Raw genomic sequence first — 14,738 nt, 5'->3', positions numbered from 1 at the left:
GAGTTTATGCCTCCCAAATTTAATAGCCAATTTTTAGTGTCCAGAAATTGTGATAATTTTAGTGTTACTGTTAAGACGTGCCAGTAAACTGCTGTGATGGTATTTCCAAAACAGTCATGAATTGCTCAGGACATACTCAAAAGTTGGTACACATGTGGAGGATTTGGAGCTCACTTTTTTTAAGCCTCACTTGAATTTGATAAATGCCAGGCTAAATTATTTTGCTTGAAAGCAACGTAGAGATAACCTCTGATTTAGAATCAGTTTCCTTTTAGAAACAGTACTATTTCATACAGAAACAATAACCAAAAACCAGACATGGAGACGCAATGAAAATAAAAGGAATGGCAGTTTAAAAAAAAAAAAGACAAAGGTCTACTCCATAAATATATCCTTGAAATACACTTTTATCATCATGTATTCTGTGTTTAGAAGTTTCCAGTGGCTGTGGAGATGAGAGCAGGGAAGAGAGCATGGCGGCAAAGATCCCCGTCACAGGTAAAGTCACAGTTACCTGCGCATTTCAAACACAAGATTCAACCTTATTATATAATTAGAACCTTCTGGTTAGTGGTTTGTGGACTCCACTAAGAGCAAGGATATTCAACTGCTACGTGCTGGAGCAGGAGATTAAATCGTAAGAGCAGGACGTGCGAGCTTACGTTAACATTAACTAAGGTGGAAAATAACCGTGTCTATTGAAGTCTTCACGATCATGTCATACATTTACACATGTGAGCACCCCCATCACAGCCTTTCAGCACCTGCGTCTGGGTGACAAGGTCAGTCCCCATGGGGAACACCCAATCATTATATGGCAAACTACAGATGTTTCTGATGTTACTCTTTTCTTTCCTGTGATAATTGAATGTGTATCATTAAAAGAAGAGCAGGGGGAATGCCAGACCGGAAGCTTGTCTTGTACCTCCGATAACTTAAAACTAACCAAAAATCGGAGGTAGTTAGCCTGTCTGATAATGTAACAGTTTGAGCAGTAAGGTTTCATCAAGGCCTATTAAGATTTCTGCACCTGTATTAGGCTTGTTTAAACAGAATCTGAATATCATTACTTTTTTAAATTTTAGAATATCAACAGCAGCAATTAGTATTCTGAACAGAGTTCTATTTGTTGTACATCTAAATTTACTAGTACCTTATTTTGTAAAGTGGTGTCCTACTTCATTAGAAATTCAAAGATCTGACTTTAAATATTTATACAAGTAAATACACCATCACACGGAGGTACTGAGGCATGCATCTGCATATGTGGTAGTTTTGTTGTTTATAAGCAGAAAAGAATGGCTTTCTTTGATGGCAGTACAATTCATGGCCTGATGATTAATTTTTGAAGGCCATGTTTCTGTGATGAACTCTGGTTTTGAAAAGGGAGTTTATAGTAGAGCAATTATTGTATATATTCTGCATCAGATAATATTTCACTCCAAAATGCAGAGGTTTTCTTTTCTTTTAAACCATTTCCCAGTGAGATGTTTATTGCTTTTTAATTCTTCATTTATAAGAAAAAAAATTTTATGTTTATTTATTTATTTTTGAGGGACAGAGAGAGACCATGCAAGCAAGGGAGGGTCAGAGAGAGAGGGAGATACAGAATCTGAAGCAGGCTCCAGGCTCTGAGCTGTCAGCACAGAGCCTGATGCGGGACTCAAACCCACGAACCCGTGAGATCATGACCTGAGCCGAAACCGGATGCTTAACCGACTGAGCCACCCAGGCGCCCCTTTTATCCTTCATTTTGAGAAAACTCTGATAGAGTCACTTTTTTATTTTTTATATTTTTTATTAATAGGAGTATAGATGATTCCAAACTGCAAATGACCAAGAAGTCATTTGGGTGCTTTTCCTTTCAATTTACCTTTGAACGCACAAATATCAAATGACCCCTGAAGTTATTTCAGTGAAAATGACAAAAGCTTATTGGGTGAAAACCAGGAAACGATCCACTTACCCATTCTTATTTCTCCAGTATTCTTTGGAATCATACCTTACAAGTAAATGACTCTCCCCCAAATTAATGCAGATAGTATTTTCTCATAGACTTCCTTTAGGATAGAAGAGATAGTTAAATACTGGGCTTTCAAATTTTTCTCCTTTTCATGGGGAAAGGGGTGTGACAAGCCCAGAAGTCACAAGGATTATTTGCCATTAGGATCTTTAAAGAAATTGCAATTCCATCAACATGGCATTGACCCATCAACAGTTGGCAGTTAAAAACAAAATGTTTTGTGCCTGGTTGTATGCCAAAGTAGTAGTCATAAACTAACTTGGGAAATGTGAAAAAAGATTTGCAAAGCCAGTGACTTTGTTTGAGCATTGCTTTCTGTCCTGGCTAACACACTCTCCTCTGTGCTCCCCACCCACTAGACTTCCCATGAAATTAATGTTTGAGGGCCTTAGGCACCCTGACCCTGCTTCATACTGTTGTTCCATATGTCACTGAAGTTACTTTGATCTTAAGTTCTTTTTTTTTTTTCCAGATATAATGGTCATATAACATTGTGTTAGTTCAGTCTCCAAGTTCTTGCTTATCATCTCTTTATTAGGTCTTTGTGACTTTTGGCATAATTATTTGGAAATTTGGCCTTTGGTAGAACAGGGCAGGTGGGTGTATTGTTTAGCTTAATATAGAGCCTGCTCCCCCCTTTATAATAATTTCATTGAGGCTTTCCTGTTGTAGGAGCTGCATTCCTTCTAGAGTTTTCCAAAGGAAAAGAATATCCCAGAGGCTCTGGGAATTGAGGAGATGTGGCAGCTAAGCCTGGGCTTTGGCATCAGCTGTCTATGTCAGCTGTTTACTCGCTGCTCTGTTTCTCTGCTCCTCTGAGCCTCTGTATTGGGAAAGCAGACAGACTACCTGGCAAGGTTGTCCTACAGTTGAAATGAGGTCATGTATGTGAAAGCACCAAGCACTACACACTGAACACATGGATGCTACCTCCTGAACTGCAGTAGCCACTTGGGACCAAGACCCACCCAAGCCCTGTGCTGCCATTCCTCAAGAGACAGCGCTTCCCAATAGGACCATTAAATTAGTGTCTGTAAGAAATTTCCACTTGAAAACTCAGTGGATAGTTTGAATCCAGAAGGATGTTTACTTTATCAAAAAAGAGGCTTAAGGAGAGTTTCACGATATTTTAGGAACTTCTAATTAGTTCCATGAAGAATCCATACAAGAGGAATTGCAGAAGTTAGTGAGGTAGTTCCTGAGGGTCTCCCTGGTGGAGGCTGGATGTCCCTACCTGTGAGGGCATATGCACAATATGCCCGACATGCCCACGGTTGAGGACGTTACAGGGCACCTCGTCACCAGACAAGTCTTCGCTTGGTGTGCTCTGACAAGTGTGGATGAGCTGATGCAGCATTTCCCCAAATCTGCTCTGTGCAGTGTTCCACCCAGAAGATACGTCAAGGAATACGTATTTTTGTGACCAAACTCTACATGACCCCTCTTTCCCTCTACAGCCAGCACAGTGCACTGCATCATGTCAAAGACTTTTAGAACTTTCAGTGAATAAACCATTTATTTATTTATTTATTTTAATTTGAGAGAGAGAGCGAATGCATGAACAGGGAGAGGGGCAGAAGGAGAAAAAGAGAGAATCCGAAGCAGGCTCCATGCTCAGCAGGGAGCCCAGCTCAGGGCTCAATCCCATAACCCTGGGATCATGATCTTAGCTGAAATCGAGAATCAGACACTGAACAGACTGAGCCACCCAGGCACCCTGTAAATGAACCATTTAAAAGTGTGAATTTAGAGTTTTAAATAACTAATCTCCTATCTGAAAATGGAATCTTTCCTATAAATGGCCCGCAGAATTAGTGTTCTGTGGGACACATTTTGAGAAATATAAATATATACACATATATTTGGAACGTTTATTAAAACTTTAAGTCTGATGAGGACACTGGTTTTCTCAGCAGTCTAAATTTATCTTCAGTGTTTTCCTGTGGTTCCTTTTTGTGGGAACATCCCCCATGGATGAGCTAGCTTTAGAATAAGATCCTGGGCTGCTTTAGTGTAACTAAACCCAGATGATGTTATGATTGAAAGTTATATGTTGGTTAAATGTTAAAATACTCCCCAAATGGACAACCAGCAGGTTACACTAGTAACTTATGACAGTCCAAAGTGCTCCTCTTCAGTGTGGGTCCTCTCTGTGACATTATTTGTTTTATAGCCATCTCAGGAGAGATGTAGTAAGTAAAGAGAGAGGCTGAGGCGAAATGCAGGGCAAGCACCAGGAAGCTGGGCAGAATGGGTGGGAAGCTCTGAAATAGTACTGTTTTCAGAATGACGAGGGCCCTGGGAAAGTTTAACCTCAAAAGGGGACAAAAGCTATCTTTAAATCTTTGGGGGGCTGCCACACACTAAACATTTATCAAGCATAATTACAGAATGTAGCTCAGGGGGCACTATGGGAGCGTTACAGGGAGAAATTCACAGCTCAGTCGTGGAAGAACTTCCTCGCTTTTCACTTCAGCAGAAGCAAGCCGAGGGTCCTCCAGCTGCCAGGGGGTTGAACCACGGCAGGAACCCACTGTCTAGAGCGACGCTGTGGAAGGATTCCTGTTTCTGGGAATGCTAACATTCCTTCTAATGCTAGGAGTCTGTGATTCTCAGTCCATCTTAAAGGAATCAAATGTACCACCGTTCTCATTTCTTCTTTTCGTTTTCTTATTTACTTATCAGTCTCAAACATGGGTTTTCTTGGCAAAAGGGCGCATGTTTAAAGAATTTGCTGTCACTCTGAACGCATCTGCTTTGTTAATCGTCATTTGGGAGAGTGTGAGTTTCATAACTCTGGCTCCCATAGTCTGTGCTTAAGTTTACACAGAAATCTTTCCATACACACCGACACCCACATTCGCAACCTGTATGATCTCCCATTGTTAACACAGTCTGCTCCTTTTATTAGACTGACTGTTCACCCTAAAGAATCCAAGTAGAAATTAATTTGAATATCAATGAATGTATGGTTTTCCTTTGTACTAAATAGTCTCTCATTTGCATGTGTGCTGCACCTTTACTTGGACTGCATCCTGGAAATACCAGGTCAGCAAAAGACTGCATGCGACCCTGCCCTTACTAAGCCTCCATCATCCCCAATCTTCATAACAGTTCTGTGGGATAAACATCAGTAACTTATTCCACAGGTGGTCCAACAGAAACTCAGAAAGGTTAAGATTCCAGCTCAAGGCCATGTAGCTAGAGTGCTGGATCTTGAACTCAAACTTTGAGATTTAAGCCTTGAACTCCTTCCATCCCCCACTCTTCCAATTTCATTTTACGTGAGAGTCAACTGCATCAGGATGTTTGGGTCAGTGAAATGTCAGTGTGTATATCAGCAGAAGAGGAGCTGTGCAAAGGATGCTTTGAGAGCACTGATGAGCAAAGCCGTGCCCTCCCTCTCCCTTGTGTCCGACCTAGAGAGGTAGGCAGCTCGCGAGGCTTTCCCAGCACAGCTGGTACCAGATCTGCCCTTTAATAAAGAGGGCAAGCCTGGGTGCACTTAGGTCTGAGACTAGGCCCGGGTAGTAGGATATCCAGCTCAGTGTTTCCCTGAAACACGTAGGCCAGCATTAAAGCGATACTTACTTATGAGCTTATGAGAGAAAGTCTCCCTCTGAATGGCTTGTACCCTCAGATAAAATTTCCCACATTGGGATTTTACTTATATCCACACTAAATGTACCTTTGTGGGGTAAGTGAGTTTTCATTTCAGCAACTGATGCAAGCTTATGCTAACTGTCATAAAACCATCCCTTACCACAGTATCTGTCACACAGTGGGCACTTATTTTGTCAAACAAATGAATAAAAATGAGAGTATTAAGGAGTTTTCTTAATGCCTGTTGATTCAGGCCAGAATACTATCTCTTTCAGTCATTCACTCCACCAGTACTTTTCCCACCCCACGTGCCCATCCTGGCAAAACTCATCTCCTTAAGCTCCATGTGAAAAGCCCTCTAAGCTTTTATCTCAAGAGGATTAAGCCTCTAAGAATGTCCATTCAGCCTCTCATTCTTTTGACACCAATTCTCTTGGTCAAGCTGTGTTGAAAGTGGTTGTCTGACTGTGCCATTTCTCACTGATATTCTTCAGCAAGCTGAAATATTCAAGGTCATCCTAAGGTACGTCCATTTAACAGCTTTGTGGGAGGTCAGCATAGATTTGAAGGTTGCCACTTGGGGTTCTGGGCGACGCTTCCCTAAGCACAATTGCTTGAGTTTCTCATCACTGGAAAAGGGCTGGAAACACACAACAGCCAGGTAGTCACTGGTGACTAGATTTTTCCTGGGAGACATGACTGCAGTGACAACTTCTGGCGGCCAGAGTACTGGGGCGCAACAACCTCTACTGCTGAGACTTTTCTAAGAGTGTGTCTCACTTGTCCTGTCCCAGAAATACACAAGAATTGTATGAAGACATATTACCTGCTGTACCTGAAACGGGGAGCGCCCGACTCGTGCAAAACCGAGGGAACCTGCCATGTGCTCTGGGCTATCCAGTGTAGTTCCCATGGCCTGCCTGTATGGTAGGGGCCAGGCTGCCGGGGCTTCACCCATGGGGTTCACTGCCTACTGCTTGCTAGAGCAAAACATTCCTCACTCGTGACATGGAGGGTGGTGGTGTTGATTTAAAGTAGTCAGTAAAGAATGAAAAGCATCTTTCTGTAGAGTACTCTTGATTGGATGCTCCTACCTTCAAGGTAATCAACTCATAGGAGCCTAGAGAAATTCTCCTCAATGTTTGTGCAACAGAATCCTATGCAGGGTTTTTAAATGTCCATGCTCCAGACACACCCTTGACCAATTACATCAGAACCACTGGGGGTAGGACCCAGGCATCAGTCTTACATAGACACAGTCCCCAGGTTTGAAGATCATGGAGCAAGGGAAAGAGAGCCCTTACAGGTCAAGTTGTGAAATACCCCCATTTTATGCAAGAGACTCAAGTGAAGAAGGAGAAAGAAGAGAGATTAGGTTTTAGATATTTCAATAAAATTGGGAGCAGGGAGTATATTATTTTCCCAGTACTGCTGCAACCACAAACCACAACAGAACTGTCTTCTCTCAGTTCTGGATGCTAGAAGTCTAAAATCCAAGTGTCAGGGGAGCTGTGCTGCTTCTGAAGGCTCCAGGGGAGAATCTTTCTTGCCTCTTCCAGCTGCTAATGGCTCCTGACACGTGGCAGTATCAGTCCAGTCTCTGCCCTATGTTCACACTGCCTTCTCTTCTCTGTCTCCATTTGTTCTTCTTCCTACCAGGACCCAGTCATTGGATTAAAGGCTAACATAAGTCCAGTGTGATTTCATCATAAGGTCCATAGCTAATTACATCTGCAGAGAACCTGTGTTCCAATGAAGACCACATTGTGAGGTTCTGGGTGGACATAAATTTAGGGAGAGATACTTTTCAGCCCACTACAGTGGCTGAGGAGGGATTTTCTGCATGTTTTACGTTTCTAGCATCCAGCTCATCTTTTTACAGCAATTATTCTTGGTCCTACTTTAAATGATGATAATAATATTACCATCTTTATTCCTGATTCTTCTCAGATAAATCATTGCCTGCAGAACCACTAAAAATACTGTTTTGAAAAACAAATAGTGCCAGTAAAATACAGCTTCGTCATCAGATTGCACCATCTTTGGAAAGTGAAAGCTTCCATGACTTTCAGAGCTGAAAACTCACCTCCCAGGACTGAGCTGTTACGTGGTAGCACGAGGGCTATCAACTTGCATGTGAAGTAATGCCGGCAGGAGTGTTTCCGTTTGGTTTTGGAACATTCGTTAAAGGGCAGTTATAAGCCTGCCATTTATCTTCAGGTGTAATTGTAGAATTGCTCCATAGAAATTAAGAATATGATGTTAATACTTATTTTCTGAAGCAGCTTCAGGTAAGTCAGCTGATCTGGCGTTTCTTCTCTTCTGTATGCATCAGCCCTCTCCCTGGAGATAGATTTATGGGCCCAGGACAACTCGTAGAGTGGGGTTAATTGCAGAAAATCTGGACATGAAAAGTGATGGTTGTTATGAATCCAGCCTGTATGCCTCACCTTCGCATAGACTTATAGCCTTTAATTTTAAAAATCCTAAATATAATGATGTTCTGTATTTTCAGATCATAGAAACACCCATATCCTCATATTCTCTCGTTTTCATTTGAGCAGATCACACTTAGATGAATGATTTTCTGAATCTTAAGCGATAATCTTTATCTTTAGAATTAATTTTAGAAATACGTCCCCAGATTTTTATTTTCTTTTGCAAAAATGACTGGGTTTGCTGCCTCAGCCATACATCTAGCATGGGTACGGTAGCGGCAAAGAATTGCATGGGGGTAGGAATATGTGAAGAGGAACAGCAGTGGGAAACTCGGCAGACGGAAAATACTTTTCAAATTTCATTTTAAAATTGCTGCACACTTCAGATAGGAATAGTAATTATCCTTCTGTACTCAAAGATGCCCAGTTCTTTGTCGGTTCAAGGTCGTTTTTTTCCTACCCGGAGTGACAGTATTGTTTGTTTCCTCCTTTGTTATTCCTTTTCCGGGCACAGCTCTTCCCTTTCTTCATGAGAGATTTCTGCGAAAGCCCTGGGCAAACTGTCTGCCTCGGAGACACCCCTTCGAGGCTGGTGAACCCCACGTTTATCTGACTCTTGTGATGGGTTCTTAAAAGCACTTGTTCATCAGATATTTTCTTTTTCTTTTTATTTGTAGATTTAGAAGTATTTTAGCAGGTGTACATTTGCATATAAAAGAGAATGAACGATAAGAAGTTGAGGCTTTTTCTTTCTCCTCACCAACATCATCTCCTACCTCCCTTTATTCAGCATGTTTTCTCTTTCCCTTGCTGTTCCATTTTCTCGACACAAAATGCATATCAAAAAGAAAAACACAGTCTCAGTGATCCCTCACCACTTTGCAGGAAGACAGATGATTGATTTTGGCCAGCTTATGTAACAAAGTAGGGAAAAATATATTTATCTCATTGTGTCACCGGTCTGGAATTAATCGCCGAGGATAGATTTTAACCCCCTTGGGATCTCTTACCATGTTTTATGTTTTAAACCTCCACTGTTTTCTACTTTTTAAACTAAATCTTGAACCAGATTTGAGTCTACAGTGGATGCTTGACTGAGAGACCCAGAAGGGAAAGCTTGAGGACACGTATTTGTTTCTGTGTATTCCAGAACATTTGAATCAAAAAGAATTATATTCTTTAGAAACATTTGTTTTATAGAACTACTTGCACTATTCAATAATTTCCTGTGAGTCTTACATTACCAGTGGGAAGAAGCATTTCACTGGAGTTTTATGTCACAGGCTGGAAAGTGAAGCCTGAAGGGGCCACCCAGGCCTCCAGTTTGCAGACTTAAAGTATGCACGCAGTTGGGAAAACTAAAGTCTCATCCCTTGGAGCCGTATAAACTTCGCTCCTCCCTTGTTTAAGCCAGCTAACCTGAACCTTTATGTCTGCTACTTTTCATCGTTGTTTGTTCCTTCACTCATTAAGTAACTGAATTTGCCGTTGTTCCTTCACTCATTCGTTAACTGTGAATTTGCCGGGCAACCCAGTGCAGCTTTTAACCACCTGGTGTCTCTTCCTTCCAGGAAAGCCGGGGCCTCAGTTGCCACAAGCATCATGCCAGTAATTTTGCTTTTTTGCTTTTTAAAGCTTACTTCCTCACTTTCTAAACCATTCCAGGAAGATATCTGAATTGTTGGCGCACCCCTGGCAAAAACTAGACTTGCCTCCAAAGAGTCTGCAGCCTGGCCCGTTCCATATAGGTGGCTCTTTCAACATCTCTGTACAGCTCTTGCAGCCCCCCCTGATAATATGTTCCAATCAACTTTCAGCTGAGAAAGCTTTTCCTAACATCGAACTCGTATCCTTTGCGTGAAGTTTTTTCCTAAGGGTTCTTGTACTTACACAGTGAACACAGAAACAATTGCTCACTGCCTTCAAATTTTGAGGTTACAGGTATGCTCTGTTGGGCATGTGCAGTGTTTTATTTTTTTTAAAAGACAGAAGTCTGGCCCACTCTGCCACCTGGCAGCAATTGGCTGTCACCAGAGACCAGCTGGCCCCTCTGGACAGGACATATGTGCTCCAGCCTGCTACAGGGCTCCCCACTTCTCCCACCAGAGTTACATCTGTGTGGTACCCAGTAAGCATCTGTGTTTACAGCCCCACCCTGTCCAGTCTGTGTGCAGTATCTGTGGGCAGTATCTTCTTCCCCTCTTTCTATACAGGCTATGTAGCCTTCAACCCCCCCTAATTATTTTTTTCACGAAACCATTTTGAGTCTGCTCCCAGCCCTTCATATGTTGTTTGTTGCAGCTCTACTGGCTAAAATAAGGATGTGAACATGCCATGGGAGAGTGACTCCCCACTCTGAGCGTCTGATGCCCAACACAGACTTCCCGATCGCCAGCAGCACGCGCTGGCTGCTCCGACGCCTCCAGCTGTTTTGGTGTCTCTGGTCCTGTCTCAACTTCCTCCAAGTGGATGCATTTAATCCTTTTACCTTTTAAGCTTCACTTTGCCATTAAACCATTGGAGGAATCACACATGGGGATGGGGCAGGCCATGTGCCCAGCAGTCCCCAGCTTGATTTTGCCAATCCTTTATCACTCAGCTCAGGGCATCTAAATCGAGATAAAAGTTGTCCAGTTGGGCTTCGGTGACCCTGCTTAAAGAAGGGCCACAAGAGGTTTAAGGATCAAATTCCAGTGAGGATTTATGTTTGGGAAGGGGTTGGGTTCTGCTTGAATAGAACAGGAGAGATGAGCTATCTCTCTCCAAAACTGTTGTACAGTTGAAAGCACACTTGGGGCAGCCTTGAAGGGAAAGGCCAGAGCCCAGTTACAGAGCTCAAGTCCCTCAAGAAGGAAGGGGAGGTAGATCTTAAAAATCCTCATCACAAGAAAAAAAAGTGTAACTGTGTAAGGTGATGGATGATAACTGGACTTATTGTGGTAATCATTTTATAGTATATACACTATCAGATCATTACATGGTACACTTGAAACTAACATAATGTTGTATGTCAATTACACCCCAATTTTTATGTTTTTATTTTTTAATAGTTTATTTTCAAATTGGTTTCCATGTAGCACCCAGTGCTTCTCCCCACAAGTGCCCCCCACCATGACCATCACCCCCTTCCCTCTCTCCCCCTCCCCCTTCAGTCTGATATGCCATTTTCAGTATTCAGTAGTCTTTCATGATTTGTGTCCCTCACTCTCCCCAGCTCTTTCCCCCTTCCTCTCCCTATGGTCCTCTGTTAGGTTTCTCCCGTTAGACCTATGAGTGCAAACATATGGTATCTATCCTTCTCTGCCTGACTTATTTTGCTTAGCATGACACCCTCGAGGTCCATCCATTTTCCTACAAATGGCCAGATTTCATTCTTCATCATTGCCATATAGTACTCCATTGTGTATATATACCACATCTTCTTGATCCACTCATCATGTGGTGGACATTTAGGCTCTTCCCATGATTTGGCTATTGTAGAAAGTGTCACTATGAACATTAGGGTACATGTGCTCCTGTGCCTCAGCACTTCTGTATCCCTTGGGTAAATTCCTAGCAGTGCTATTGCTGGGTTATAGGGGAGTTCTATCGATAGTTTTTTGAGGAACCTCCACACTGTTTTCCAGAGTGGCCGTACCAGTTTACATTCCCACCAACAGTGTAGAAGGGTGCCCGTCTCTCCACATCCTCGCCAGCATCTATAGTCTCTTGATTTGTTCATTTTAGCGACTCTGACCAGTGTGAGGTGGTATCTCAGTGTGGTTTTGATTTGTATTTCCCTGATGATGAGTGATGCTGAGCATCATTTCGTGTGCCTGTTGGCCATCTGGATGTCCTCTTTGGAGAAGTGTCTATTCAGGTCTTCTGCCCATTTCTTCACTAGATTATTCATTTTTTGTGTATGCAGTTTAGTGAGCTCTTTGTATATTTTGGATACTAGCCCTTTATCTGCTATGCCATTTGCCACCCACTATCTTTTCCCATTCTGTCGGTTGCCTGTTAGTTTTTTTGATTGTTTCCTTTGCAGTGCAGAAGCTTTTTATCTTGATGAGGTCCCAGTAGTTCATTTTTGTTCGTGATTCCCTTGCCTCTGGGGATGTGTCAAGGAAGAAATTGCTGCGATTGAGATCTAGGAGGCTATTTCCTGCTTTCTCCTCAAGTACACCCCAATTTTTAAAAGGAAGGAGGGAAGGAACCCAGAATAGAATGTATGCAGAACATGGAAATGGTTTCTCTTTCCAGAGCAGTAAAACAACCCCTTACTGCTAAATGTGAACTCACTTCACATTTCTCCCTTGCTAGACTCAGACCAGTAACAGTATCAGAACTGTCTTTAATATTTGGACGGAACATTTAATCCCCCCAAATCTAAAATTACCTCTCAATTACAAACTTGCCATCTTTCACAAAAACTCTCTCCTGATAATAAAAGATAACACATTTTCCTGGTTTCTGAGGAGCAGGAGAGCCAGCTTACTGGGGTGAAATGATTTACCTTAAGACAGCTGATGAGAAGAACCTCCACTTCAAGTTTCCAGCTGCCAGGAAACAAAATCTTTGTATTCTGTTGTTGTTAAATGTCTGCTCTTCCTTGACCAAGTAAATGTAATTGAATGCAGAAATCGTATATACTCATTATACTCTGGACTTGTATCCTACAGGCTGGAAAGTTTTTAATATAATAAAAACAAAATAATGATTCTTTACCTACTTAGAATCCAGATGCTCTGTCATTGATTTTATTAATATCTCCCCTCTCCCAAAATAGCCTTACAACAAGTCTAGAGTAATATGGACATAAGGGTTTTATAATTAGAGAGTATTATGATGCCCTCCTACTAGAGCCTCACCTATGGCAAGAAACACTTTCTGTCCCAGGCCAGCACACACATGCACACACACACATATGTCACACAAAACAATACTTTCCCATTATGCCTGCACTGTGTCTGGTGTTTTCTGTACTAAATCTGGTTCCAGTGTGTTCACACTCCAGCAGTGTTAAAAAAATGTTACCTTAGAATTTATTATTTTCAGAGTCAAGAGTTTTTGATCTATATATATTTTAATTATATTTCATTTAACATTCCAAAATATGATGCTCATTTTCAATACTTGCTTTTATTTGATTGATTCTCAGTAGAGCAAGAGAAGTTATATTATTACTCTTCAGTGTGATGGTAGTTTTAATCCAGTAATAAGGGGCTCATGGGTAAGTTTTAAATGGAGCCAGCAAACACAGGGATGCAGCCGACTGCCAGCCCCCAGTGCTGACAGTAGGAACCCTTTTATTTTGTGGCCGCTTTGAAGATACAGCCGTGGATGCTGTTTTGTGGTGTCTGTGCTATCAGTTTCCTTCAGGTATCCTTGAGACTTGAGGACATAGGGAAGGTTGTGTCAGTCGGGTCCTTCACATGGTTTTTATTTGTCATTGTTCCCAACAGTCTTCCCCACATTAACTCACAGCAGACACGATGAGAAGCCCTGCAGGGACCTCTGTCCAGTGGGCCTAAGCCAGGTCTGTGCTGCTACTGATCCCTCTGGGAGCCTGGCTGTGCTCCCTGCAAACACTCTAGCCCCACGATGAGCCCCGGCTCGATTTGCTTCATTGCGTGCCTCTGAGCTCATCCTGTGGCTGCTAGTCTACCTGACCCTCTTGTCTGTCCTCACCCAGGCTTCTTTGGCCCCCTTCACTCCAGGGTGAGGAGTGCGCCGGGAAATCAGTGCTGTCTCTTCAGATTCACTCCTCTGGAAGCTTCTGCAAGGCCCAGAGAGGAGAGAAATGATTTTACTGTGATGTTGAGCCTACCCACTGACCAACTCAAAATAATGTCTAGAATTTGGCCACTTCAGATAAAATCATACAACTTGTCTTCAAGTCTTGAAACCTGGGTTCAACTAAATTGTTTTTTGTTTGTCTTCAGAATTTCTAAAAATTGACTTGCATTTGGAAATATCATCATAGGAGAATTTAAGAAACTTCTCTCTGGGCAGTAGAATTTTCTGTATGTATATGTCTTTTTTCCCACAACTAAAACAGTCAATGATGATGTATCAGTATCATCAACTACCCCATCAGTGTTCTACTGTTATTTACAGTTGTTGTTTTTTTTCTTGAGTCAGTAGCCAGGCTATGCCAACAGACTTGGTTTGGTTTTGGTGACCATGTAAGTCACCATCTAAACAAGGAAATGTCTGGTAGCAGAAGAGGATTTTATTAATAATTATACTGCGACAACAGGTCCAAACCTGAATTCTCACGGACAAACTGGGATGTCTGGTCATTGTTTTTAAACTGTGCATAAAAATACATAACATGATTAGCAGGTGGTGCTGGGAGAACTAGACAGCAACATGCAGAAGAATGAAACTAGACCATACACAAAATTAACTCATACACAAAAATTAACTTGAAATGGCTGAAGGACCTGAATGTGAGGCAGGAAACCATCAAAACCCTCGAGGAGAAAGTAGGAAAAAACCTCCTAGACCTCCACCGCAGCAATCTCCTGCTCGACACATCCTCAAAGGCAAGGGAAATTAAAGCAAAACAGAACCCTTGGGACTTCATCAAGATAAAAAGCTTCTGCACTGCAAAGGAAACAATCAGGAAAACTAATAGGCAACCGACAGAATGGGAAAAGATAGTTGCAAATAACATATCAGATAAAGGG

General features: G+C 42.1%; 1 protein-coding gene across 5 annotated transcripts in view; it reads left to right on the top strand.

The window, feature by feature from the left end:
- Window positions 1-14,738, top strand: part of KIZ (kizuna centrosomal protein) — a 125,849-nt gene that overhangs the window by 92,862 nt on the left and 18,249 nt on the right. For 4 of the 5 annotated variants that reach the window (XM_029917652.1, XM_029917653.1, XM_029917655.1 and 1 more), the window contains one exon: window positions 433-498. The exons of the other annotated variant lie outside the window; for it this stretch is intronic. In XM_029917652.1, the coding sequence (XP_029773512.1) occupies window positions 433-498 (66 nt within the window). The remainder of the gene's footprint in view (window positions 1-432; window positions 499-14,738) is intronic. 5 annotated transcript variants of the gene reach the window in all.

The sequence above is a fragment of the Suricata suricatta genome, chromosome 12 (genome assembly GCF_006229205.1).
Source record: "Suricata suricatta isolate VVHF042 chromosome 12, meerkat_22Aug2017_6uvM2_HiC, whole genome shotgun sequence".
Lineage (NCBI taxonomy): Eukaryota > Metazoa > Chordata > Mammalia > Carnivora > Herpestidae > Suricata > Suricata suricatta.
Note: the sequence above shows the minus strand (reverse complement) of the source record. Positions and strands in the feature narration are given on the sequence as shown.